The sequence below is a fragment of the Melanotaenia boesemani genome, chromosome 13 (genome assembly GCF_017639745.1).
Source record: "Melanotaenia boesemani isolate fMelBoe1 chromosome 13, fMelBoe1.pri, whole genome shotgun sequence".
NCBI classification, from domain to species: Eukaryota; Metazoa; Chordata; class Actinopteri; order Atheriniformes; family Melanotaeniidae; genus Melanotaenia; species Melanotaenia boesemani.
Window position 1 is genome coordinate 7,073,391 of NC_055694.1, and position 26,998 is coordinate 7,100,388.

Genomic DNA, 26,998 nt, shown 5'->3' on the forward strand with positions numbered 1-26,998 from the left:
ATTTTATTGATTTAAATATTTGCTAATTCATTTTAATCTATTTACTAATATTTGTGTATTTATTTTTCTATAATGTATTTATGATTATTTTTTTTTATTTGTTGCTTTTATTTGAATTTATATTTAATTGTAGTTTATTTTAGTCCAGTCCTTTTCTTTTTGTTATTTTTCCTTTATCTTTTCATGTATTTATTTTGTTTTCTATATAATTGTAAATAAATTCAGGCAGTAATGGGATTGCCAGTTCACAACTAAGTCATCTCAAAGCACTTTTAATGATGCAGTCCAATTTAATGCAATTTATTATAGTACAATTATAATCCAATTAAAGCAAATTAATGATATGACCCACATTAGTCCAATTTATAATAACTGTGTTATTAATAACTCATTCATAAAAACGATTCTCCTGCTAAGGAGACCAACAGATTGCATTGGATTGCATTGATTACATCTCTTTGATTCAGTCCCTTATCCTGAGCGTGCTCAGGGTGACAATGGAGAAGAAAAACTCCCTTTTAACAGAAAAGAAAAACCTCCAGCACAATCACACTCAGGAAGGGCCATCTGCTTTAACTGGTTGGGCGTGGAGAGGATGGGAAAGAGGGGTCAACAAGCACAATAACTCAAAGCTAGAAATATCTGCTGAGAATGAAAAAGAGAAGCACAAATAAATTATGACAAAACCTCTTATATTTATACATAAACAGCAAAGAAAAAAAGTGCAGGGAAGTGATCAGTGTATACATGTAAATAAACACTAAGGCTTCATGTTTACAAATCAATGATGAATCAAAACTATTCCACTGATGAGGTAAAATTAATTGACAAACAGTTAAGCTGTTTTCTGGAGATAGTTTTTCTTCAGAACAAAAAGAAAAGAATGAAAAAAATAACTCGTGCAGTCACATTCCCATGACCTGAATACAAATGCCAAATATATAGCTGGAGCCATTTCTTCTAAGGAAAACACTCATGGGATAACTTGTTTGGATGCAACTCAACTCCACAGATTTAATCTAGTTAAAGATAATGAGACATGCACAGCCACAAATCACAGAAGTAAACAACATCCATTACAATAAAGGAGTTAAGAGTAAGCAACATGATCAAATCAGTTAAGGAAAATAACATTTTCACTGACTTGCAGATTGAAAAGCTGTGAAGTATGTCAAGGTTGTATATAACACATCATCATACAGTTTTAAGTAGTTATAATGACTTATCTTTGAGTTGACCAATGAATTTTGTTGGCACTTTGAAACCTTCAAGTTAACAACTGCAAGGACATCTTGACCCATTTACAGTTTAAAAAACCTTAGTATGGTTAACCTTACAGACTGAATGCATTATTATAAATATCCTTACTTAGAAGTTGCTAATTTGATAGACTGATTTGGTTTAATAAAAGTAGATTTAAACCTTGAGAATTCAGACTGATTTAATCAAACTGCTTATTTGTTTACTATACAGAAAGCATGTACTTCCCATAGGTACTTTTACCTACTGTTAACCAAAACACAAAGGTGCCCTTGACATTAATTTACTACCGTTTAGGTTTTAATTAAAATATGAATGAATATAAACAGGAAGAACATAATTGCGTAATTATTCAATTAAAATCAATACTGTATGATTTACTGAGGTTAATAATGTTGAATATTCCCTTGGATACCGGCACACCTCACACTGTGAGCCAACGCCCAATCAACAACGAGAAGCGAGGATATTTCCTCAGAACATCGAACCACCTACGCGGATTTACAGTTACGTATGAATAATTATCATTGCAGCCAATCATCTTGTAGTGGGCGGGGCTACTGCGCTGTTACCGGTACTCGTTGTCTTTGTGTTCAACAGATTCAGTTCAGACTAGAATGGCGACCGCAGTCTGCGGTTTGCAGTCCAGCGGCAGTAACAGTAAACCAACGACTCACCGAGAACAACGGAGGAAAGTGAAAGACTCCCGGCGGAGACAGGCGGCTCTACTCTTTCTTAGCAATATCTCGCTTGACGGACGACCTCAGCCTCAGGTTAGCGTTGGAAATGTTGACCAAAACGCCCCCGAGGAGCCTCGACTCACAGATGGAGACGGCGGCGAGGCACTCGAGCTACTACCGGCTGATTGCCAAGGACCTGTCGCTCAGGTGACAGACCCCGCTGCGGCTGGTAGTGGATCCTTCTCGAGTTTTCCAGGGGTTCTCAGTCCTATCCGACCGTCTTCAGTAACGTCTCCCGGAGTTACTGCCATAAGTTCTGTGGGACCCAACGAGGTATTTTTAGAAGGAGGCAGTGCGGTCGAGACGCCGACTCCAGACACTCCACTGTCTCCGGTCCCCGCTGCACACCAACCCTGCTCGCGAGTTAAATCAACGCCCGCCGCTCTCAGCCCAGTCCCGCCCGGTAGTTCTCTGGATACGCGGCAGAGGTAAGGATGTTACTGGTTGATGTCTCATCACACAACAGCGGCGGCCTTAAAATAGGCTTCCGACTTCCGTATGAAATGGCTCTAGCAGGTATCATAAAAGGCTTTCACTTCCATTTTCACATGTTCCAACGTTTTCTGTCCTGTACATATTTAATTAGCTTCACAGTAGGACGATTTCACTATAATCTTGTTGAACATTGTTCCTTTGTGTCATGTGGTATTCTGTCCTCTGTAAGACACAAAAGCCAAAGGATTCATTGTGTAAGGCGTTTGGGGAAATACCTAATAAATCTTAAAATTAGAGCTGCATTTGGTTCCCTCGTTTTTACTGCTAAACCTGTGATGTAAAGAGATTTACATGATTACGTGAAGCCAATTCAAGTGGAATATTTTATTTGGTTGTGAAATCAGTCCTCCTTTTTTCTTTTCAGGTTGAGGAACATCTCTGGTTCTCCTGGACCCAAGGTGCCAAAGAAGGTCCACTTCATCAAGAGTATGAGGCAGTATGATACCAGGGGAAGTAGGTGAGTCTCCAAGCTGCTTTTACAAATATATTAATATGCTTACTTCCTTACTATTTTAGCTGGATAAGAAAGAAAGAAAGAAAGAAAAACAAATCTGTTTTATGTGGTATTCTGAAGTAAGTCTTCACTAGCAATGGCATAATACTCCAGCTAGTATTGTAATAAGCTGCTTAACTCTGGTGCAGAAGCTACAGAGGAATAACAGGAATACACAGCTGCTGGGTGGTGATTGCCACAGTGAATTTAATCACCCTTGGAAGCTTACTGAAAGCCAAAAGAGGTGCAGTGTGGAAATTGAACTCCCTATTGCACCAGCAGTAAGGTTACCCCAAAGCAAGATGAGGCTGAAATAACACACCGTCGCAGCTTATTAAGCTTCTTGATCACAGGAGTGCAGCTAAGCATGCTGGGATTTTACTGTATTAACATTCTGACTGTACACTACGACAGAAATCTGTAACGATTATTTGACTCACCATCTTTCATTTGTCATCCACTTTACAAAGATCCACTTCATATTCATTTCCACATACATGCATGTGCTAACGTGTGTTTGCTGGTGTGTGCATATTGGTGACGCAGCTATCCTTAATTGTCCTGCAGGGGTGGCTTTCTGGTTCTGTTTGTTCCAGATTATGTAACTTAAGGTAATTAACACTAGCAGATGTCAGCATTCCCGTGTTGTCCCTTGATAGAAATCTGATGACCCCCACACTCTCCACTCTGAGGTGTCCAGGTAGAAACCTCAGCTGCCTGAATGTTATTGATGTTTTGTGTAGTCATGTAGAATATTACCTGGTTGTGGTGCTGTTGAGAAGATGGTGATAAGCCAGTTTGTCCACATTTCTGTTAGCATAGTGAAGTTCTTGTGTACAGTGTACGTTGGTTGCTTGTCCCTTCGGTTTTTCAGCTAATCCAGTTTTAGTTTGTGTGTTTTGTGCAACAAAACCTTGTGAGTCACACAAAGTTCTGCAAATATATTGGACAAAAAAAACAAAACACTGCTTTTAGTCAGCTGGCCGAAAATTAATAATCTATTTTGACGTGTATGGGATTTTGAGTTGTTTATTAGACAAAAAACTTATTTTAAACATCTCTGTGGGTTTTGAGGTCATTAGTTCTATAAGTAATTTTGGTAACCCAAAGCAATGATGGTAGCTGGATAAAACATATCTACCGCCTCAGTGTGTTCCATGTAAAAAAGTTAAAATGTCTTTTTCTGATGCTTCTTCGCAGTATAACACATTTGGTTAAAAGTAAATACTAGAATATTTAGTTACTGTTTACAAAGAATGATCACATTTATATCACATGAGTGGAAAAAAAAAAATCTGGAATGTATGAAAACACGTTAGTTTGACGGAAATTGTGCTAAATCAAAGCTCTTAAAACCAGATGAACACAGCCAGACCAAGCTGCAGGTTCCGTGCCAGAGCCGGTTACCTTGACAACACATCACAACGAAATAGTCCACTCAGCCACTTCTTGTAAACAACTTAGGATTTTCGTCCCGGTCGTGGAACAGTGGACCAGCTCTACACCCTCTTCAGGGTCTTTGAGGGGGCATGAAGAAATTAGGTGAAAAATTCAGAAACTTAAACTGTATTGAGGGTTCTTTTTTTTTTAGTATGACATGAGTATGTAGTATATGAGTTTGTATGAAATTATTTTAAAAGTTATTTATTGTTAAAGTATAACACATTAGATGAAGCATGGATGTCCATGAATACTTCAGAATTAAAACAAGTTACTATTTTCAGGGATGCAGCACATAAGCATTTTCATCTCTGGCTAATCTGATCGCGATGTCCTGAATATCTGAAGATTAATTATTGAAGACGGTGAGAAATTATTCTTTGTTGACATGCCAGTGTTTTCTTTTTGGGGCATTTAATCCAGATCTCATTATTGCCTCTGTGAGCTGACTGTGATGGTATTGAATGAGAGCCACTAACTGGGTCCCGTCCAACTCGGATGTCTTTTGTCCTGCTTTGAGCTTTAGATGGTTGTGGATAGCTGTGTAACTGTCAGTATTGACCAGTGTAGATGTGTCTGTGACCACAGCTGGGGACTGTGGTGTGTAGAGTAGCTGTAGTCGTAGTGAATGTAGTTGCTGTCTGTAGACTCACACACCATCTGTTTTGTCTGCCTGTACTTGCTGTGTCCTGCAGGATCATGCTGATTTGTGCCAAGCGGTCGCTATATGCTGCTTTCTCAGTGCTGCCGTATGGAGAGAGTACTCATCTCAGGTACAAAGGAAACACCATTCCGAGTAGGGAGCATTCACCCCTCGCTTTTATGTTTTCATCTCCTTTGTGATCCATGTCATTCTCAGGAAAGAGCTGTGCATTTGCAGCAAGTTCTGGATGTGATAGAAATGTGTCTCTTTGTGAACAGTGATCCTAAGATGGACCCTCAGAGACAAAGACTGTCCTCTGTGGTGGCTGCTGATCTGCTTCCTTCCCTGGAAGGTGTTGAGCTAGGCGCCTTCGGCAAGGTGAATATCAGACTGATGTAGCAAAGTATCCAATTTATGTATCTGGAAATACATCATCAACTGCCTCCTTCCTCCTCCTCCTCAGACGGTGTCCTATGCACAGTTCCTTTATCCTACCAATGCCTTGGTGAGACAGAAGAGCAACAATATGCTGGACAGCTGTGCAGCTCAGACCTCTCAGTCTCGTTTCCGTGGCAACGGACAGAAGAACTTTACCCCTGCTCGTCCGAGCAACAACGTAGCACAAGATCCATGTAAGACTTTAGTCTAAGCTTACACACTCTTCCTGGAACGCCATTTCACTAGAAGTACTCATTACTCTGCATGTTTCAGATGTGGAAGAGGTGGCCGAGTACGACCCGAACCTACTCAGTGACCCTCAGTGGCCCTGTGGGAGACACAAACGGGTCCTTATATTTCCATCGTACATGGTGAGCAGAACTGCAATGATTATTTTTTATTTCTTATCAACCCTGAGATTTTAAATTTCTAGTAAAACAGACATTAAGCCCACTGTTTAACAAGATCACCCTAAATGTTTTTCTCTGCATGTTTAGATCCAATTTGTTTAAAAATTCTAGACAAAGAAAAAAACTTGATAAAATGACATTTTTGTCTGTATGAGTTCAGATTTCTACAGACACATTTCTGTCTGAACTCTGTAGGATTTTTGCTTTTGAGCTCAGTATTTGAATATTTGAGCACTACAGACACCAGATTCCCACAGAATTTTTAAAAGTAAAATATTAATTTCTTAATTATGGAAATGGTTGTATTTGCCTTCCAAGTTTTAAAAGTAAGGCTTTTTGAACAGATGGAAGGCTAATTTTTTTCTCCAGAAAATATTAACCAAAATGAACCGATAATTTAAGATAATCTTTCAAATTAACTAAGATACTTTTTACACAGTCAAAAAGTAGTTAAAAAAAAAAGAAATCATATTTTTACTTCACGTCACACTATCCATCATTTAGTCCCGTATCAGTTCGATTCTTCATACACATGTATACATATTTAGAATAGATAAATAATAGCATTGAGGAGATAGGACAAAAATGGCCACAACAATAGTTGTCCATGTTTCTTTGCATCAGATGTGCACGACCAAAGGCTGCAGACAGGAAGAGTAAATAAAGAAAATAAATACAAGTAGCAGTGCTTATTTATATTTAAAATGAATTCTGTCTTATTGGAAAAACTACTCAACTTTAAGCAGTGCTGATTCATTGAACAGCTTAAGTGGTGTGCACACTCAAACAGGATTCTGGAGTTCCACCATTTTATTTTATTTTATTTGACGGGAGGAATGGATGGCTTGGTGGAGGCTTTTGTCAAGCATCCACTTGGCTGGGTTTCCTATTTTCTTCAGGGAAGTAAACATTTCAAACACCATGAAATATATTTAAAGAAAAGAAAATTAGGAGTAAAGAGTCCATTTCTCAACTCACAGAGATTCCTTTGTTCAGATGGTTTTTGAGGGAAAGGGGCTGTAATGGCCTGAAGGTCTGGTTATATAATGTCCTGGGCGTGTCAGTGAGGCAGTGGCGGATGAGGTAATGCCAGGTGAGATTGTGGAAGACAACTTGTGATTTAACACTTATAACTAAAAACAACTAAAACTTATAGATATCTGCAAGTCTTAAGGTCTCAAAAATCTTTTATTTTGGTGCCAAAAAATACTGCTGACAGCTATAATACTCAGAAAAATGTAGGGGTATTCAGCTTTCCAGTGTAAAAAGTTGAAACAAAATCATGAATCTAGGACATTTAAGTCAGTGGTAATTCCTTTTATTTAAAAAAATCTGTTGTAACAGAAGCTAAGAACAGTGGTGGGTAAACCGCAACACAAAATACCATCTTTCCATAACTTATCATGTGTTAGGGTCATCTTGGTCTTATGATGTCAACATGTGAACACTGATGACGAGGACTGTTTAGATACAAGCTGTCATAGATCTACAACATTTAGTGGTCCGTTCATGGACACATCCTTTCTTTAGGTTTTTTATGGTTAATTATCTTGTTAGAGACTTCAACATTGAACAGTTGTACGTGTGCATGTGTGACATCAAACCAAAAAGTTTAGTATTCCTAACTTCATGTTAGTGATTAAAAATCCAATCAGTTTGTATGAATCCTTCTTTTTCCTGCAACTTATCTGGGTTCTGGGGGTGCTCATTTAATTAATCCTATCATTAGTAATTACTGTTGAACGCTTCTTGGAAGAATTGGAAAAATACTTAAGTTTGAATGATTGGAGGTCAAATTCTCCCCACAGGTTTTCTGTCATATTTCATGCAGCATGCTGGGAAATCATCCAATATTCTGTTTACCTCTGCACATGTAAACTGGCTACTAACATCACACTGACTGCCCTTTGTCTCAGAAATCAGGAGACTGTTGTTCCATTTGACTTGTAAATTGTTCTCATTCAGCCCTTCAAAGAATTCAGCCCTACCCTAAACAACATTCATGTTAGAGTAAAATACCTCCTTTATGCCTGTTCACATGATTTTTATTGCTCCCTATTGGATTACATCACAAGACCGTATACTCCGTGTATTATTGTGTGAGAATGGACACTTTAAAAGCTAAACCGTAAAGCCTGGCTGCAGCTGTAATTCATGCTGACATAATGTCGTTCTGTATTGACCTGCCGGTTTGTTTTTCATCTCTGCAGACGACCGTTATTGAATATGTGAAACCGTCTGATCTGAAAAAGGACATGAATGAGACGTTCAAGGAGAAGTTTCCCCACATTAAGCTGACACTGAGCAAGATAAGAAGGTAGATATGTTGTTTGAAACTTGAATCCGGTTCAAGGTAGTCCCACAATACTGTCTTTCTCAGAAAGCAGTTGAGTAACTGACTTTTCCTTTTCCGCTAGCCTGAAGAGGGAGATGAGGGCCGTGAGTGAAGAGTGCGGACTTCAGCCGGTCACCATAGCGATGGCTTTTGTATACTTTGAGAAGCTGGTGCTACAGGGCCGTCTCAACAAGCAGAACAGGAAGCTGGTGGCAGCTGCGTGTGTGCTGCTGGCTGCAAAGATCAGCAGCGATCTGCGGAAACCTGAAGTCAAACAGCTCATAGATGTGAGTACAGGCTCCACCACACAGATCTCAATCTTACAAGTGACTCTTTATCATGTAAACACATCCCTAATGCAGATGGAAAAACTGATAAAGTGGAAAAACCTGTAATATGTGAAGCTCCACCTCAGCATTATTTAGCAAACAGCCTTTGAGTAGTTTACCTTATCTAAGACTGAAAAAAAGGACATATCGTACCTTTCATAATATTGTGCAGCCCTATTCTCTGTTGCTACTTTAATGAAGCTTGAAAACTAAAAACTATCCAGAATACGTTGAACCTGTTTGCTAAAATAGACCCCTGATTCAGTTATGTTCATATCCCAGAGGGTACGCTCTGCCCTCACACAAACTCTGTGCATGACTGCAAACAACAGGGTGCTCTCTTCTGCTCATTTACCAGCCACAAGCAGTCTCACTTCATTTTTTCTCCTGTAATTTGCTCTTAAAAACCTTTTAGATTCTATTATTGTTTGGTTGCACCTGTAGTTACCATGGTAACAGTAAGTGCTGCAGACAGAACCAGTTACTTGTCCATTTTCTTGATTTCTGAAGCCGTGATTTATTAATTAGCTGTGAATTAATTTGATGGGTTCACCAACAAAATTACATCATAGTCACAGTTGGACACATGCCTCATACCTGAAACGGGGGTCAAACCAGGACACATAACCCAGACTTCACGGTGTGCATCCTACGTATTCCTTCTCATCACTTCGTCCCTTTTTTCTTTTTTTCCCCCTTGTGTATGAGCAGAAACTGGAGGAGCGTTTTCGTATAAACAGACGGGAGCTGATTCCTCTGGAGTTCTCGGTCCTGGTTGCCTTGGAGATGGGACTGTACCTCCCCGAGAGCAAGGTCATGCCACATTACCGCAGACTGGTGCAGCAAGGTTAGACGAGCCAAGAGGATGGAGCCAGAGTGCAGGCGGCAGTTCGACCACTTTACAAGCTGTGCTGTTTGAAACAAATATTTCTGGTACTATTTATTTTCACTACGAACGGGGAAAAAAGAACTGGTGTAAATTCTTTGTTAAATACTATAGACTCGATGGCGTGCGTCTCCTTGAATGCCTTTTTGTACATGTGACGTTCTGATGTTGATCCAGTCATGAACTCTATGTTAGAGATGTTTAATGAGCACGTTAATTGTGCTTTGATTTTGGGTTTCTCATGACATGTTTTTGGCAGTGTTGTAATTTAAATGAAATTTATGCTGTGATTTGTGGAAAACTCCTGCACCATACAGCCTGTATAGTATTTATTCTAACATATAAAGAACCATACTGTAGAATTTTAAATGCCTTTTCAACACACTGTGACACATAAGTATTTTTAGCCATCAGACTGAAACATGACACTGTAGCTCATGTGTACAAAACTATTTTAGTGAAAGAAGTGGCCTTTTAATTTATGTCCACTTGGTATCTGTACATTTTATATCACAATAATCCAGCACAATTCACGGATAGATTGAATAAAAAAATAATTCAGACTTATGGCAGCTCTGACTTGGTTGTGCTGATAGACTGTATTTACTCTGGTGTCACACGTAAAGAGAATTATGGTGGTGTGTTATTTGCAGTACATTTGGGTTTGTTTGTGAGATCTTGTAAAATGCTCTGGTGTTAAATTCATCACTAGTCTGGTTAGTTGTCACATCTTTTATTTCTCAGGAATTTTACTTTCTTGTTTCTTTAAGTAGCTTATCAAATCTAAACCCAAAGAAGTTATCGCCACTCCGCTGTCGGTCAGAGGGCGATAACTGATTGCAGTGCTTTGTGATTTTTAAATAAATGAATGGATGTATGAGTTGCTTCAGCAACAAACAGCAGTATATCACTTCAGATTTGGATTCTCATTAAGTTTGGTGAAAAAGTGCCTGAAACCACAGTGGCAGTGAAACGGTTAATAACTGAATAATGTGATACTTAACGGTTGAATTTCTCTGTCTCACTTTAAATGTTCTAGCTCAGGAGAGATGATCACAATGGCAGGCTGAGTGACGTTGGGTCAGATTGTTTGCATTCGATGTAAAATTAACTTAATGTCCAAGTTACTGATCTGTGTGTCAAATTGGTAAATATTGTGTGCTCATACTGTCCAGTCATATAAATGTTTTTGAAATATATTTTAAGATGCAAAAGGAATTAAATCGGATCTCTTTTTCCACCTCCTCATGAGTACTACAAACTCTCCAATGGGTAAAATGATGGTTCATAAATCAGTCTGCAGAGACAGATAAACAATTGACACTGTAAGCAAGTTTGTTTCTATGACTTTACTGTTATGGCAAGACACGTTGGCTGCTCACTAACATGCAGATAGGATGCAGTTATGGACTTAAATTAGAAATTAATCCAAAGAACAATCAGCTGAGGGTCAACTGTTATCCATCATCTTTATGTGACAGGAACAAAATAGCAGCAGGTAAATAAATAAATATTAATAATAATGATAACAGTTTTCTGTAAAGAAGATTCAGTCCAAACTCATGTCTTCATCATCGTCTTTCTTGTCTTTAGAGTCGCTGTCCTGGTCCGACTTTGTCTCCGTTTCCATGGCTTTGGCAAAAGCTTCCACATCTATGAGAAAGTATAGACAATAAGATCCTCATTTGCTGTGACAAATAAGATCTTTGATAAGCTGAAAAACATTCAGAGAGGGACAAGGACTAACAGAATGCATATTTAAATTTATCAATGAGTCACTTAATCATTCCAACTTTCTCATGAAAAGCCCCTGATGTTTGGCAGATGCACTAAAATCTCTTTTTTTCTTGCTCCTCCTTGGGTCACACCATACCACTAACCAGCAGGTGGCAGTAATTTACAATCAAGTCAGAATTACAGTTTTTTGGCCTCAAGGATACATGCAATTAAATTTGATTTAAATGGTAAAAGTTTTTTTATTAACAAGGAAAGTCCACCAGTCATCTTGAAAGCATCAAAATAATGCAAATTATCCATGTTAGTTTTAGAGTCATGTACCATCTTGAGTAGTTATGAATGATATAAAATCATGTGTAGTGGTAAAACAATTGCATTTGAATAAAACTTTTTTTTAGATTCTCTTTTAACCTATTTAAAATAGCGGTATGTATAAAGTTTAATAATTTATCATAAATAGAAATAACTTCGACTTAAGTTAAAATTCCAGCTGTGTGAAAAATTACTTTCACTGTCAATATTTTGGATTTAAAAAACATGAAAACCTGAGTATAATTTACAGTGAGTAGCGTATGTCTGTAGATGATTCGAGAAAACCACCAACCTCCTTTGTTGGCTGCATCGACAGCCTCTGCAGGAAGGCCAAACTGGTTCATTAGAGGCCCCAGCTGCCCAGACGCCAGAGCGCTGCTGAACATGCTCATAGCCTGCAAAGAGAGCATAAACATGTCTCACACTGACAACAGTCCTGGTAAACACAGTTTCTTATTCCTCTCATCCTGTTTCTCCACTGCAAGATCAAAGCTGCTACCCAGGTGGTGAATCAGAAATCACTGGTTCTTTCTTGTTTTCATGTAAGACATTTATGAACCTGGAGGAAAGAGTGAGCAGCGAACAGCAGACCTGCTGAAACTGAGGCGAGCTGAGGGTGTTGTGGAGCTCGTCTGAGCTCTGAGGCAGGGACTCTCCAGACGGCAGGTAGGGCATCAGCCTCTGCTGCACCTCAGGGTTGGCCAGGATGGGAGCCATGACCTCAGGTGTCAGGGCGCTGGCAAGGTCCACTGTGGGGCAAGAACACTTACTGGTCAAGAAAGTAAGATGCAAATATTAGATAAAATCACTTTTTTGTTTTTTATATTGAACAAATCACGGCAATTGTTTCAACCTCAAGTCCTTTACATTACTAGTAGATACTTTTTCCAGACCTTTTCTCTCGTGATTTTTATTTCTAACATCTTTGCAGAGCTTCCCAGCAACCACTTATTGACTTCTAGTCTTATGACCAAGAACCCAACAAGTCCAAGCATCCAGAGTAGAAACAGTTCGTTTGCATCATACTTTACAGCCTCAATACAAAACTCCACCACCAACTTGTTACAAAGAAAAATCCACCTTAAACTGTGTTTTATAGTTGGGACAGCTAATAATGCATTCTCTTAAAAGATGCAACTCCACTTTTCATTTAGAGTATGCACCAATACCACATTTGAGTTCTTGCTGATAAAGAGTACCGATATGAATACTAATAAATCCCATTACAGGTCACTGGTAAGGAGTGTGGTCATCTTGGAACCATCCTCTAAATGTAAAGCTTGAAAACTGTCAGAACCTTCATAAATAAGGATGATAAAAGTGGTTTTTGGTGGACTCATGTCCACATGTATAATATCGCACTGATACAATCTACAATCTTAAATCAGACAAAAGGTACAGTCGAATAGTCAAAAAATGTAGCGCCTAACACAAACAATGGAAACATATTTAGTTACTTCAAATTAAAGTTACAATGAATGATGAATGATACATGAACTTGTCCACTTGGGGCAGGACCTCATTCCCCACCCGGAGAAAGCACTCTACCCTTTTCCGGCTGAGGACCATGGTCTTGGTTTTGGAGGTGCTAATTCTCTACAGTGGTAGTATCTACTACTCATGAAATGGTTATTTGCCTTTGTGAGGTCACAAAGGGAAAGATCTCAGACTTACCAGTTTGAGCACACATTCACTAAATAGTGTGGAGCAACCAAGTGAGAGAGGTGACAGAATTTTCTCATTTTAGGGCCTTTTTTTTTTTTAGGGACATATAACTGTTAGAAAACCTTTAGAAAGTGAATTTTGCAAAATATGGGACCTTTAAAAATAATGAGGCAAGCCGCTGACAAACTTTTATGTTTTTATTCATTTTTGAAGTTCATCGTACACAGGCTGATGCGAACAGTACAACCAAACAATATTTTGAGGATGCCCATCTATTGCTTGATTACAGTCTTTTAAAGGATTTTTACAGAAATACGTCACTCTTTTCGATCCGCTCGGTCCAATAATCAAACAAGAAAAGGGCATTTTAAATCAGGGATCAAAATCCATTTCTTCTACATGGTTAAAAAAAGGGACATTTCAGTAACCAAAAGGCAGAGTTTTTCTGTCCGGAAATAGACGCCTTTTGTGTAAGGAAAGCTCCATTTTTCAAAATAAAACCCCCCCATCTCTTCTAATGTTGTCTTGCAGCGTTTCAATCACTCCCTCACGAGATCCTCCTAAATATCCCTCGACCAGATCTTTACCGGACTCAAAGTTGATTCTCTCCACACATTCGTGAGTCTGAGTGATCCCTTTGACCTTCAACACGACCTTTTTACCTCACCTGGTCTACTTTTGGGACTGGTGGCCACCTAGCTCATCCGTTAAATGTCCTAAGTAGTTCCCTAGATCAAAGGGCGTTTTGCCATCCTTTACCACGTAGATCAAACATGTCTATGTACAAAACATTCTCCAGGTTGGTGTACAGCTTTAACCTGGAGAAAGCAGACATGTTTAGCCAGCTTTACAGCTTGGGCAGTTAAGTCTGGTTATGTAACGTGTGCTAGACTTATGGCAAAACAGAGCTGATCGTCTCATCGGCTTACGATGTACAGATGCCGTTTTTTCTTACAAATTAGTTCTCTATCTAGCGTTCTTTCAGCTTTGCCTTTGGCACCCTCGCTGGGGTTTCGTATGATCTGAAAAACAAATTCCAACTCACCGCCCAGAAAGATTTCAACATTGGATTGGGTCAAAGGACCGAGTAATTCGTCCAGGGCAGAGGAAAATATGTCTCTGTCTGGTTTGTTCGTCAAAGAAATGTGTTGCATTAAATTTTCCCCAGCATTTTAATCTGGATATCATCACTGCAACTATCTTGCTTAGAGACAAGAGTTGGTGAAGGTGGTAGATTTATGTCTATGAGGGCCTGGTTTAAGTCAGCGAAATAGCTCTGAGTTGGAATTTCATGCAGCTGCCGGATTATGGATTCTATTTCTGATGGTACGATGGGGTTGGAGAGATATTCTCTCAATTTCCTGTTCATAGACTCTATTTCCGAAACAAACAAACAAACAAAAAAAAAAAACAACAGAAAAACAACAAACCCAACAGCAGAAAACATCATCTTACAACTTCTTTAGAAGTAATTCACAATTTCGAATGATCCAGTGGAAGATTTCCAGGCCCATCCGTTGAAGATCTCCGTCTTCTTGAAGGTTCCACGTTCCAGACGTCCTTCGTTGAGCCGCCTCTTTAAAATATCAGGAAAAAACATAAAAAATGGAAAAAAAGTGTGCTGCGCTCAGAAAAGAAAGAAAGAAAATAAGCTTACCTCTAACTAGCCTCAGTCTCCTGTGGCGAAAATTTGCTCTTATCCCGTTCTGTCTGCTCCTGACGGTTAATGCTGATGAAAAAAAAAGAATAAATATTTATGGAATATTATATAATGATGTATTATAGTATATTATATTATATTATATTATATTATATTATATTATATTATATTATATTATATTATATTATATTATATTATATTGACAATATATGAGAAACGTCTATTTAGTCATAAAACCAGAGGATTTTAACAGGGTTACACACTCCTAAGCTAACGCATGATTATCTGTATCGCTGTGTAAATACATCGTATCCGACCATCATTTCAAACGACGGCGGAAAGCAGAAGAAAGACAAAAAATAGTTTTAGAAGATGCAGTGAATTATAATCAGACTTTTTTTAAAAACTAACTCACCATCAACAGATTCCTGCATCGGTTCAACCAGGCTGGAGGCTTCTACTTCGCCTTCAACCTCTGCTCCGTGTTCCCCGCCAGCTTTGGGACTCGATGGTTGTGGATAATTTTCCTCTCCTCCATCTGCTGGAGCTTCTTCTTAAAAAAATTTGTGCGCTCCTCGGTCTTGTTACGTCCCTGGAGGTGGTGAGGCTTCTTCCGTTCTATCATAATCGCTTTGAGTGAAAATGAGTTCTCTCATTTCATCGTCAGTAGGGTCTGAAAGATGGAGGATTGAGTTGTTAAAGAAAACAAAACATAAAAAAAAATCATAATAATTTTAAAAAATCCCAGCTTTTATTATGTGGCCGGAAAGTGCAAAACAATATTACATCGACTGAAACACTTTTACATTGTCACGATGCACATTTACATCATGAAAAACCACATTTGCATTTACAAAAGTACAATTTCAAAACACTTTTAGCAAACTTTACATTCCAGAAAAAACAACTGTACAAAATGTAAAACACTAACAATCCTTGATGCAAACTTACATCTGCAGCTGCAAAACATTTTTACAGTCGATGCAATATTGTTTTGCACTTCCTGGCCACCGTATTTTATAAATAAAAAAGGAATAAATATCATTTGCTATACTCACCGTTATAAAATAAGCCATTCTCAGAGGCTGGGCGACCGTGGATCTCAGCTCTAACCATGATTCCCAGAATATATAGCGCATCTCTTCTTCTTCTTTTTAGAAATAATTCATTATTTATATATATATATATATATATATATATATATATATATTATTTGTTTTTAACAGCTAATCTTTAAATATAAGAGGTGAAGGTTTTCCAGCGTTGTTCAAAAATGACTGCGTGTTTAACAGGTTTTAGGTTTTAAAACCAGCTGCTGTATTGTGCGCTGGTAATTTAAAAAAAAAGACCATTTAAACTCTTTTTTTTCTCTCTCTCTCTTAATGAGCGTCTCCCCGTTTCTCTTCATGTGGTGACAACGTGATGGCAAGACCGCCTGATGTTTTGAGTTTTGCCAGTGACCCCTGGCCTGATTTATGGTTTATTATTATGGTTGAATTTTTCATAAATGCTGAGCATTTGTGCACCCTGTCTATTTATTTATTTATTTTTTTCCCACCTGGAGCGTTCATTACTGGGGTTTCAATCATTTCAGAGAAAGATTGAAAATGGTTTAAAAAGACTTTTCCTGAAAAAGCTGTTATGTTTACCTTCAGTTTAAATCAGCGTTCTAACATTCTGAGTAAATGTGTGTGTGTGTGTGTGTGTGTGTGTGTGTGTGTGTTTAAAAAGGAGGCGGTATTTATTCTTTTTTTTTATTCTTATGTTGGCTGTTCCTAAAAAACTACCATAGACTCTTAGAATATGAACATATTAAAGTTTGTGTGGAGAGAAAAAGTTTCTGATCAGTAGGCTTTAGCTAGAAAATGGATGAGATCTACTCAAAGTTTTATTTATTTGTAAATTGAGTTTCAATACCATTTAAGTAACACATCCCCCAGCTGACTTTTGTCTCGATAAATCTTATTTTCTGTCAAGCTGCAGTGAAATGTGGCTGAACTTGAGACTGTTGGTTCAGACTCTGGCGACAGATTGACGACAATAGCCGTTTTTCCCCCTCCATTACCTTGCAATAGTTTTTTCACTTCCTGCTTCAAATATCTCTAGTCTCCATTCTTTTTTTCCTAACGGTCATGAGTTTATCTTAATGCACGTTTGCAAACCCTCATCTTGAGGTTAAAGGTTACGCTGTGTCATGTGTGGGCATGTCCAGTCCCCGCCTGCACCTCTCTTCAAACCAGTGATGTCCTGTGCACCAGCCTTCATTTAGTGAGTTTTCAGACACCTCTAGAAACTTTTTTCATCTATTTATTATTTATTTATTCATTCATTTTTTTAAAGCGACAAGTTACTTTTTTCTGGTCATATTGGAGACTGACGTGAAAGAACAGAGTTTATTCGCGAAGAATATATATATATATATATATATATATATATATATATATATATATATGACAGTGACTTAATAATTTCTTATTATTTAATTTAATATTATTATCACTGCCCTAACAGGCATTGAGAGAAAATTTGGAAGGAATTAGGAAAAGACAACTGCCTGCAACAAAGATCTGGCCATGCTTGAAGTAAGCTGATATGTGGGTCTATGTTAAAAGAGATTTTAAACATTTTTGTTTTGAGAAATTAAGTCATATTTTTTCCTAAAACAAAATAAATCTCATCAAACACATTTTGCATCAGATTATTTAAAGATATTTTCTGTATAATGTACTAGTAGAACCATGAAATTGCAAACTTCAGTTTCAACATCTGATAAGTTTTCTTAGTTCAGTTGCGAATACAATATTGGTTTATGGAATTAGCTAAATATTGCATTCTGTTTCTATTTACATTTTAAACAGCATCCCAAGTTTACTGGAATTGGGGTTGCATATATTTCCATGTGTTTGTGTCTATATGGTTCATCTTTCTTTGTTTTCTTTCCATTTTTCTCTTTGTTCTGGCTGTGATAATTTTGCAGTTAATCTGAGTCACTTATAACATCGAGCGACACACTGCTGAACTTTAAGTGAATTCTTGCTTCTGTAACAAACTAATCTCATTATATTAAAATTACACAGCATAACAGACAATATTACGCTTGCGCAGCTACTTATTTGCTGTGTAATTAGTATAAATGATACTAATTAGGCCTAATTATATATTATCTCCTCTGTAGTTATTTAAGTTTTCATAAAGTCTCCGTCATGAGGTTTCCATCTGTCTGCAGCTGCACTTCCTCACCTCCTTGGCTGCTGGCAGGTACGTTCATGGTGGCCAGGATGCTCTGCAGGTCTCTCAGCTGGATGGGCTGTGTGGGGTTTGCTGCTGCCGCCCCTCCCAAGGTGGATGCAGCAGGGGTGGAGGGGGTGGTGGCTGTAGGGGAGGCCACTGAGGTGGCAGAGGAAGTGATGGGGGTGGTGGGCATCTGCGAGGAACCGAGGCGGCTGGCAGCATTGGTGGAGGTCGGTGTGACGGCTGTGGATGGGCTGAGAGGAGAAGAAATGATGAGACTTCATCATCAACCATTCTGTTTATTAAAAACTCTCTGGCTGCAGATTCTCACATCAAAGAAAGTTTTTCTTTGTTCTACTTTGTCTTAGCTTCACTTTGTCTAGTACAGAATTTTTAGTCAGATAGCAGGCTGTTCATCATCATGCTACGTTTAGATTCATGCATCCTGGTGAATTTCTGCATAAATATTGACTAGCAAATATTAAATGGCTTCACACAAACACCATAGATACATTAACCCCTTAAGATCCTAAAGAAAACTTTTGCATTTGCAACTGGTCTTAGAAAAGTGTTTACTGAATCTAAAGTTATGATTGTAGCTCGAGTGGCACACATCATCTCAAGAATCTCAGCTTTCCAATGGTGTATAATGTGTAGGTACAGTCATGGACAAAATTGTTGGTACCCTTCGGTTAATGAAAGAAAATATCACAATGGTCACAGAAATAACTTGAATCTCACAAAAGTAATAATAAATAAAAATTCTATGAAATTTAACCAATGAAAGTCAGACATTGCTTTTCAACCATGTTTCAACAGAATTATTTAAAAAAATAAACTCATGAAACAGGCCTGGACAAAAATGATGGTACCCCTACAAAAGACTGAAAATAATGTGACCAAAGGGACATGTTAATCCAAGGTGTGTCCACTAATTAGCATTACAGGTGTCTACGATCTTGTAACCAGTCAATGGGCCTATATATAAGCTACAGGTAGTCACTGTGCTGTTTGGTGACATGGTGTGTACCACACTCAATATGGACCAGAGGAAGCAAAGGAAAGAGTTGTCTCAGGAGATTAGAAAGAAGATTATAGATAAGCATGTTAAAGGTAAAGGCTATAAGACCATCTCCAAGCAGCTTGATGTTCCTGTGACTACAGTTGCACATATTATTCAGAAATTTAAGATCCATGGGACTGTAGACAACCTCCCTGGACGTGGCCGCAGGAGGAAAACTGATGACAAATCAAACAGACGGATAATACGAACGGTAACAAAAGAGCCCAGAAAAACTTTTAAAGAGAATAAAGGTCAACTTCAAGCTCAAGGAACATCAGTGTCAGATCACACCATCCGTCGTCGTTTGAGCCAAAGTGGACTTAATGGGAGACGACCAAGGAGGACACCATTGTTGAAAACAAATCATAAAAAAGCCAAACTACATGGTGACAAGCCACAAAGCTTCTGGGAGAATGTCCTATGGACAGATGAGACAAAAATGGAACTTTTTGCCAAGGCTCATCAGCTCTATGTTTACAGATGGAAAAATGAAGCATATGAAGAAAAGAACACCGTCCCTACTTTGAAACATGGAGGAGGCTCTGTTATGTTCTGGGCTGCTTTGCTGCATCTGGCACAGGGTGTCTTGAATCTGTGCCGGTACAATGAAATCTCAAGACTATCAAGAGATTCTAGAGAGAAATGTGCTGGCCAGTGTCAGAAAGCTTGGTCTCAGTCGCAGGTCATGGGTCTTGCAACAGGACAATGACCCAAAACACAGCTAAAATCACCCAAGAATGGCTAAGAACGAAACATTGGACTATTCTAAAGTGGCCTTCTATGAGCCCTGACCTAAATCGTATTGAGCATCTTTGGGAGGAGCTGAAACATGCCGTCTGGAAAAGGCTTCCTTCAAACCTGAGACAACTGGAGCAGTTTGCTTATGAGGAGTGGACCAAAATACCTGCTGAGAGGTGCAGAAGTCTCATTGACAGTTACAGGAATTGTTTGATTGCAGTGATTGCCTCAAAAGGTTGTGCAACAAAATATTAAGTTAAGGGTACCATCATTTTTGTCCAGGCCTGTTTCATGAGTTTATTTTTTTAAATAATTCTGTTGAAACATGGTTGAAAAGCAGTGCCTGATTTTCATTGGTTAAATTTCATAGAATTTTTATTTATTATTACTTTTGTCAGATTCAAGTTATTTCTGTGACCATTGTGATATTTTCTTTCATTAACCGAAGGGTACCAACAATTTTGTCCATGACTGTACATGTAAGTAAAATACATATTTATTTATGAAATAATGTCATGTTCCTGCACAGGACATCAGGCACAAATAGGTTAACGAGTTTATAAACCGTGAAAACTACTGCAGTTCTAATGAAAAGTGGATTAGATAGGGCTCCTCGATTATGGGAAAAATGATAATCACCATTGTTTTGATTGAAATTGAGATCTCGATTATTTAACACGATTACAGAAAGAAAGGAGGGGGGGGCAGTGTGACATTTGAAGCGTGGTCTGTGGTGATACAGACAAGTTTCTTTCCACCCAGGTCCCACAATTGTTTGTCTCCGTCCAGCAGCTTTGTTCTGCCTGGTGAATTTAACATTTTTCTATTCTCTCGTGTCGCGTCACAAGCAGGCCCCAGTGTGCACGCCTACGTGAACAAGCGCAACCTTTCACATGCACAAATGTGGCCTGTGGCTTGGCTGGAGGAGGGCAGCGATTTTCGCCTCATTGCGCAAGTTCCATAGAAAATGATGGAGAAGGTGTGACGTCACCTCCATGTGTCCAGCCCATAAGGAGTGGGAGGAGTCTGCAGCAGAGCGCTGCAAGTGGCGCTCAATTTGCAACTGAAAACAGCACAAGAGTAAACTGAGAAAGAGCAAATAATCAACCATCTAATTTTTATGATCGTTAAAAACCCAGATCGTAATTGTGATTAAAATTCAATTAATCGTCCAGCCCTAGGATTAGATTCCCACCCCATTTCAATTCTAAGATTTTGTGCATTAGGACACAATTCAGAAAAGAAAAAAACAAAATCATCTGGTCCCTAACAAGTTGTAAAATTAGTTACATCAACCTCAATTAGTTAAATACAACCTCAAATGAACAATATGTGAACTGTCAGTTTTTATTTATCAGAAACAAAGTTAAAATAATATTTGTGTATCCTGACAGATAAACTCTTAGAGTTGAAAGATATTTTGTTTACTTTTTTAATCATAAATAATTTTAATCTGTATCACCTAAATCATTAAGTTATAATCTTTAAGACAAAACAGTTACAGTAGAAGTTTCTCTAATTGCAAAAATACACAGAAAGCACCTCGTGGTGGAGTTACTGGCAGCAGGAACGCTGGTGCTGCCACCCAAAAGGTTGGTCAAGCCTGGACCGGCCAGCGCTCCGAGTCCACCTGACATTCAGATACAAAAACACATTATCAGTCCAACCCATCAAGATTTTATCTTCTCATGTCTTCACCCTGCAGCTCTGCAGCTTGAGGACTCAGTTAATAATTTACATACCAATTCCTCCCAGTCCTGTCGGTCCAATGAGCTGCATGAGCTGGTTGTGGCTCATGTTACCCAGAAGGCTCTGCAGACCTCCCTCCCCTGCAAATGCAAGCAGCGAGAGCAGGTGATACCCAGTGCATGATTGAGAGATTAAAGTTTCTTCATGATAAGGCTAAAGGATGCACGGCTGTTACCTCCTAATGCAGACAGATCGTGTCCTCCACTGCCGCCGCTGCCCAGAGCACCAGGCATGGGCGGGTTATTCAGGTACTCGTTCACTTTGCGACAGTACTCGTCATCTTTGTCGCTCTTTGGCTCCTGAGATTTGGAAAACAAACAATGAACACTCCATTTATCTCACAGATAGTTTATTAAATAATTTAATGCTGTGGTTCTAAATGTTTGTTCAACATTGTAATTCCTGTAGTCATTTTTTTTGCCAAACACCCCCTAAAGCAGGGGTCAGTGTACATTTTAGTTCAGGGGCAACATTCAGCACAATCTGGTGTAAAACAACAGCACAATAACCTATAAAAACTAATAAAAATTCCAAATTTTCCCCTTTGTTTAATTCCAAAGAAATTCAAATACGTGATTAAGATGTTCACATTTAATGAACTATCCTTTGAGTAAACATAAACAACCTGAAATTTCTGAAGAAAAATAAGTGAAATTTCAACAATATTTTGACTCAGTTACATAATTGACATAACTTTATTATTGCATTTATTTACATATTTTAATTTGACCTATATCAGGGCTACTCAGTTCACTCCTACAGGTCCTGCAGGTGTTTAATGTTTCCCTGCTCCAACACGCCTGACTTAAATTAATGAGTCAATGTGCAGAACTTCACAGGCTGTTCGATCCATTTAATTTGAGTCCGGTGTGTTGGAGTAGAGAAACTTTTAAATCCTGCAGGACTGCAGCCCTTGTAAGACTGAACCGAGTAGCCCTGATCTACATTATTTGTTCCATCCATTTTCTATACCACCTACTCCATTTTAGGGTCGCGTGGAAGGTGGAGCCAATCCCAGCAATTGGCAAAAAAGAGGCAAAGAAAAATAATAAAAATATTATTTTACATTTTTATTAAATATAGTATAAATAATAACAAATTTTCCTATTAAAATATAAAAAATTATCAAATTTTTTTAGATTTTTTTATTTACATGTTTATATTAAATGTATCAATTATATACATACATACATATACATATATATATACATATATATACATATATATATATATATACATATATATACACATATATATATATATATATATATATATACATATATATATATATATACATACATATATATATATATATATACACATACATATATATATACACATATATATATATACACACATATATATATATATATATACACACATATATATATACACACATATATATATACACACATATATATATATATATATATATATATATATATATATATATATATATATATATATACATATATATATATATATATATATATATACATACATATGTAATATTATAATATATTATATTATATTATATATATAATTTTAATACATTTTAATAACTTAAAATATATTAAATATATTTTATATTCTATAATAAACATGATATTTCTATTTTAAAATTTTATCTATATATTTTTAACTTCCATCCATTCTCTATACCACTTAGTCCAATTCAGGTTGCAGGAAAACTGGAGTCTATCCCAGCAATTATCAGGCAAGAGGCAGGTACACCTGGACCGGTCGCCAGTCCGTTGCAGATATTTTTAGTTTATTTTATTTAAATTTATTTTTATCTATATATTATATATATATATATTTTTTTTACATATTTACACATCTACTCATGTACATGTGCATTACAAAGCCCACATCACAATGTACCTACAACACATTTAATCCCTGGTATCAGGAGCTGAAGAATACAATATTTCACATAATGATTAAAGTAACTTTTACAGGAACTAGAAATTATTTTAAATAAACATTGGTGTACATTTCCAGATCTTTGTAATAATCCTGACTACCTGAACTGACTCACCTCTTGACAAAAACTGAAGTCAGATCTATTAAGTAAGAATGATATAACAGATATAACAAGTTATCCATAGGTATGTGTGAAATCTACCCAATATGTAGCTTTTAATGAAACAAAATGTTTTGTTTGTGCTTAAAGACAAGACAATGCACAGCTTAAAAGACCTGATTAGATTACAGCGTCTAACAGTGATGTCAGGTGCTGCTGCATACCTGCATCCAGAAGAAGAGTCTTTTAGAGCCAGCCTTAAACTTCAGCACATAAACGCGGCCAGTGGTGCACTGGTTCACCCGTTTGAACTCACAGTCATCAGGGAAGATGATCAGGTCCTAAATGGGGACATGAGGAGGGATATTAAAAATTCCACAGCAGCTCAGCTAGAATTAAGAAAAAAAAAACAAAAACAAAACCCCAGACTGCATCACCCACATCATCCACGTTCCCAGTCGTCCGATCCTTCCAGCAGAAGTGGATGAGGGAGTCATCCGTCTGCTGAATGTAGACCTGACCCTTACGCTTGTCAGGAGTCACTGTGCTGCCCTTCATGGTCATCTTTCCAGCCCGAAACTCCACCAGGTACTTGCTGGAAGAACCGCGGGAGCCAGAGACCATGCTGGGGAACAGAGCTCCAGATGCCATGATGAAGACGAGGGGCTGCTGCAGGGGTGGAGAGGAGGAAGAATCACAATACGAACATAAAACTTTAGGTAAATTAGTACAACAGTTCACTTTTTATGTACAGAAGAACATATATATATATATATATATATATATATATATATAAAATTTGAAGAAGTGACGTTGAATATCTTTTAGTCTGATCAAAAGAACCCAGTCCATGTTTGAAGGACTACTTAAGGCCTGATGGATTAATAGATTAGTTGGTGATTCTTTGTCTTTTTTTCCCCACTAAATTTTTAGACCATGTGATCTGAATGAGACAGAAGCTGGTGCAGACTAAAAACAGCTTTGACGTTAAACATACACCATTTAAGCATGCGTCTTAACCAGCAGATTAATTTCTATTCATTCTTGATTGCATTTATTTTTTGCAGCCCACCTCCTTGTTCAGTGAAAATGCTCTGCAATAAGCACGCAGTAATAAAGCTCCCCTAGCCTGACATGGCAAACATTAATTTAAATGACAAAGTCATTTAGAAGGATTTGAAGGAGGCAATGTTACTGGAACAAGACTCATCCCACAGCTTCAATAATAATACAGAAACTGGAGCACACTTGGGCTACAGACGCACCACAGATGACTCTGCATCCAGCAGCCATCAACCCGTTTCCAGCTCCGCGCGGTCACGACCGAGCTGCAGTTTCACATTTCACCTACGAACAAAAAATACAACCGGCGTCTATGTGCACGGCTGAAAACAGGTGAATGATAACATGTTTATACTCACATTTGTCTGTGAATTATCGCCGTCTTGCAGAAGGATCAAACTCAGCGATGTTTTTTGGGTTTGGCTGACCGGTACTGGTGCTTCCTTCTGATTGGTCGAATGGTGTGTCAATAATGGGGGGTTCAAATCCACTGCGCATGTTCGGTAGAGGTTACACACAGACCAGTTAAAATGAATATCTATTATAGTATAGTATTTTGAAAAGACTAATAAATGATTAAATAAACTGAATATAAAGCATAAGTCTGTAAATACAAATTAAAAATGCATTAGGGAAATATTTTGCTACATTATTTGTAGAAAAAAGAATTGTTTGAATGTAAAATGTTTCACAAAGACAGCAGCCTTCAGTATAATCACCTTTGAACTTTCAGTTTGTTGAACCATTATTTATGTTAGCATGTGTTTGCCTTGAAGCAGATGGGCTACAGCAGTGGAAGACCACACAGGGTGCAACTCCTGTCAGCTAAGATCAGGAATCTGAGTCTTCATTTCACACAGACTCACCAAAATTGGACAATATAAGATGGAGAAACGTTGCTGGTCTGACGAATCTCCATTTCAGCTCCACATTTAGATGCAACGGTCAGAATTTGAAGGAAACAGCATGATAGCATGGATCAATCCCGGTGTTGCTGGTGTTGTAATGGTGTTGTAATATTTTCTTGGTAGACTTTTGGGTCACTTAGTTCCAACAAAGGCCTCCACATTCACCAGATCTCAGTCCAATAGAGCAGCTTTGGGATGTGGTGGAATGGGAGATTCTCATCATGGATGTGCAACAACTGTGATGCTATAATGTCAATATGGAGCAAAATCTCTGAGGAATGTTTCCAGCACCTTGTTGAATATATGCCATGAAGAATTAAGATAGTTCTGAAGGCATAGCGGGGTCCAACCCGGTACTAGTAAGGTGGACCTAATAAAGTGGTAAATGTGTTTACTGATTGTTTTATGTCATTTATGAGGCTGCCTTCAGGGGGCACATTTAGCAAAGAGAAAATTTGTCATTTTCATTAGTTAAAGGACATTTTCAGGCAACTGTTCCTTTTGAATAACAGTAAACGCTAAGTGGGAAGAATCTGTATGAACAAGTAGCCTCTTCTTGTTACTTGTATGTTTTGTATTACTTTTTTCTGTTTTTTTTAGAATGTGTTAAAGGACTTTTAGACATCTAAAAAAAGTGTCCAGTTTTTACACAAGAAAGAAGCAAAGATCAGACTAAGTTTATATGTGTATGTGTATATATACAGTACATCCGGAAAGTATTCACAGCGCTTCACTTTTTCCACATTATGTTACAGCTTCATTCCAAATTATATTAAATTAAGCTCTTACCTCAATATTCTACACACAATACCCCATTTTGACAAGGTGAAAAAAGTTTTTTTTTTTAAGTTTTTGAATTTATAAAAAATGGAAAACTAAGAAATCACATTTACATAAGTATTCACAGCCTTTGCTTAATACTTTGTTGATCCACCTTTGGCAGCAATTACAGCCTCAAGTCTTTTTGGATATGATGCTACAAGCTTAGCACACCTATCTTTAGGCAGTTTCACCCATTCTTCTTTGCAGTACTTCTCAAGCTCCTTCAGGTTGGATGGGAGACGTCTATGCACAGCCATTTTCAGATCTCTCCAGAGATGTTCAATCGGATTCAAGTCTGGACTCTGGCTGGGCCACTCCAGGACCTTCAAAGAGTGGTTCTGAAGCCACTCCTTTGAGATCTTGGCTGTGTGCTTTGGGTCATTGTCCTGCTGAAAAATATACCGTCGCCCCAGTCTGAGATCTCTGTATATTTCTGCAGTCATCTTTCCTTCTATCCTGACTAGTCTGCCAGTTCCTGCTGCTGAAAAACATCCCCATAGCATGATGCTGCCACCACCATGCTTCACTGTAGGGATGGTATTGGCCTGGTGATGAG

At 38.0% G+C, this 26,998-nt stretch overlaps 2 protein-coding genes and 1 long non-coding RNA gene across 5 annotated transcripts; 1 reads left to right on the forward strand and 2 right to left on the reverse strand.

Annotated features, from left to right (window-relative positions):
- The first annotated feature begins 1,842 nt into the window (after positions 1-1,842).
- cables2a (Cdk5 and Abl enzyme substrate 2a) lies at positions 1,843-10,715 on the forward strand. 2 transcript variants are annotated; one of them, XM_042004303.1, is made up of 9 exons: positions 1,844-2,428; positions 2,860-2,952; positions 5,124-5,201; positions 5,350-5,449; positions 5,535-5,703; positions 5,783-5,880; positions 8,130-8,236; positions 8,337-8,541; positions 9,295-10,715. In XM_042004303.1, the coding sequence occupies exons 1-9, from the start codon at positions 1,878-1,880 to the stop codon at positions 9,433-9,435; spliced, it is 1,542 nt and encodes a 513-aa protein (XP_041860237.1). In that variant the 5' UTR covers positions 1,844-1,877; the 3' UTR covers positions 9,436-10,715. The 2 variants fall into 2 exon arrangements, with proteins under 2 accessions (XP_041860238.1, XP_041860237.1); XM_042004304.1 differs by lacking the exon at positions 5,124-5,201 and having other exon boundaries at positions 1,843-2,428.
- Positions 10,716-10,812: 97 nt separating this feature from the next.
- Positions 10,813-25,187, reverse strand: LOC121651867 (proteasomal ubiquitin receptor ADRM1-like). 2 transcript variants are annotated; one of them, XM_042004306.1, is made up of 10 exons: positions 25,072-25,187; positions 24,092-24,316; positions 23,875-23,991; positions 21,800-21,923; positions 21,618-21,704; positions 21,418-21,505; positions 18,084-18,328; positions 12,110-12,267; positions 11,811-11,913; positions 10,813-11,122 (listed from the first exon to the last, which is right to left on the reverse strand). In XM_042004306.1, the coding sequence occupies exons 2-10, from the start codon at positions 24,299-24,301 to the stop codon at positions 11,019-11,021; spliced, it is 1,236 nt and encodes a 411-aa protein (XP_041860240.1). In that variant the 5' UTR covers positions 24,302-24,316; positions 25,072-25,187; the 3' UTR covers positions 10,813-11,018. The 2 variants fall into 2 exon arrangements, with proteins under 2 accessions (XP_041860240.1, XP_041860239.1); XM_042004305.1 differs by having other exon boundaries at positions 24,092-24,319; positions 25,072-25,176.
- Positions 14,566-15,505, reverse strand: LOC121651868. Its single transcript, XR_006012514.1, has 3 exons — positions 15,259-15,505; positions 14,841-14,912; positions 14,566-14,759 (listed from the first exon to the last, which is right to left on the reverse strand). It is a non-coding gene; the product is annotated as an uncharacterized LOC121651868 (long non-coding RNA).
- Positions 25,188-26,998: the final 1,811 nt, after the last annotated feature.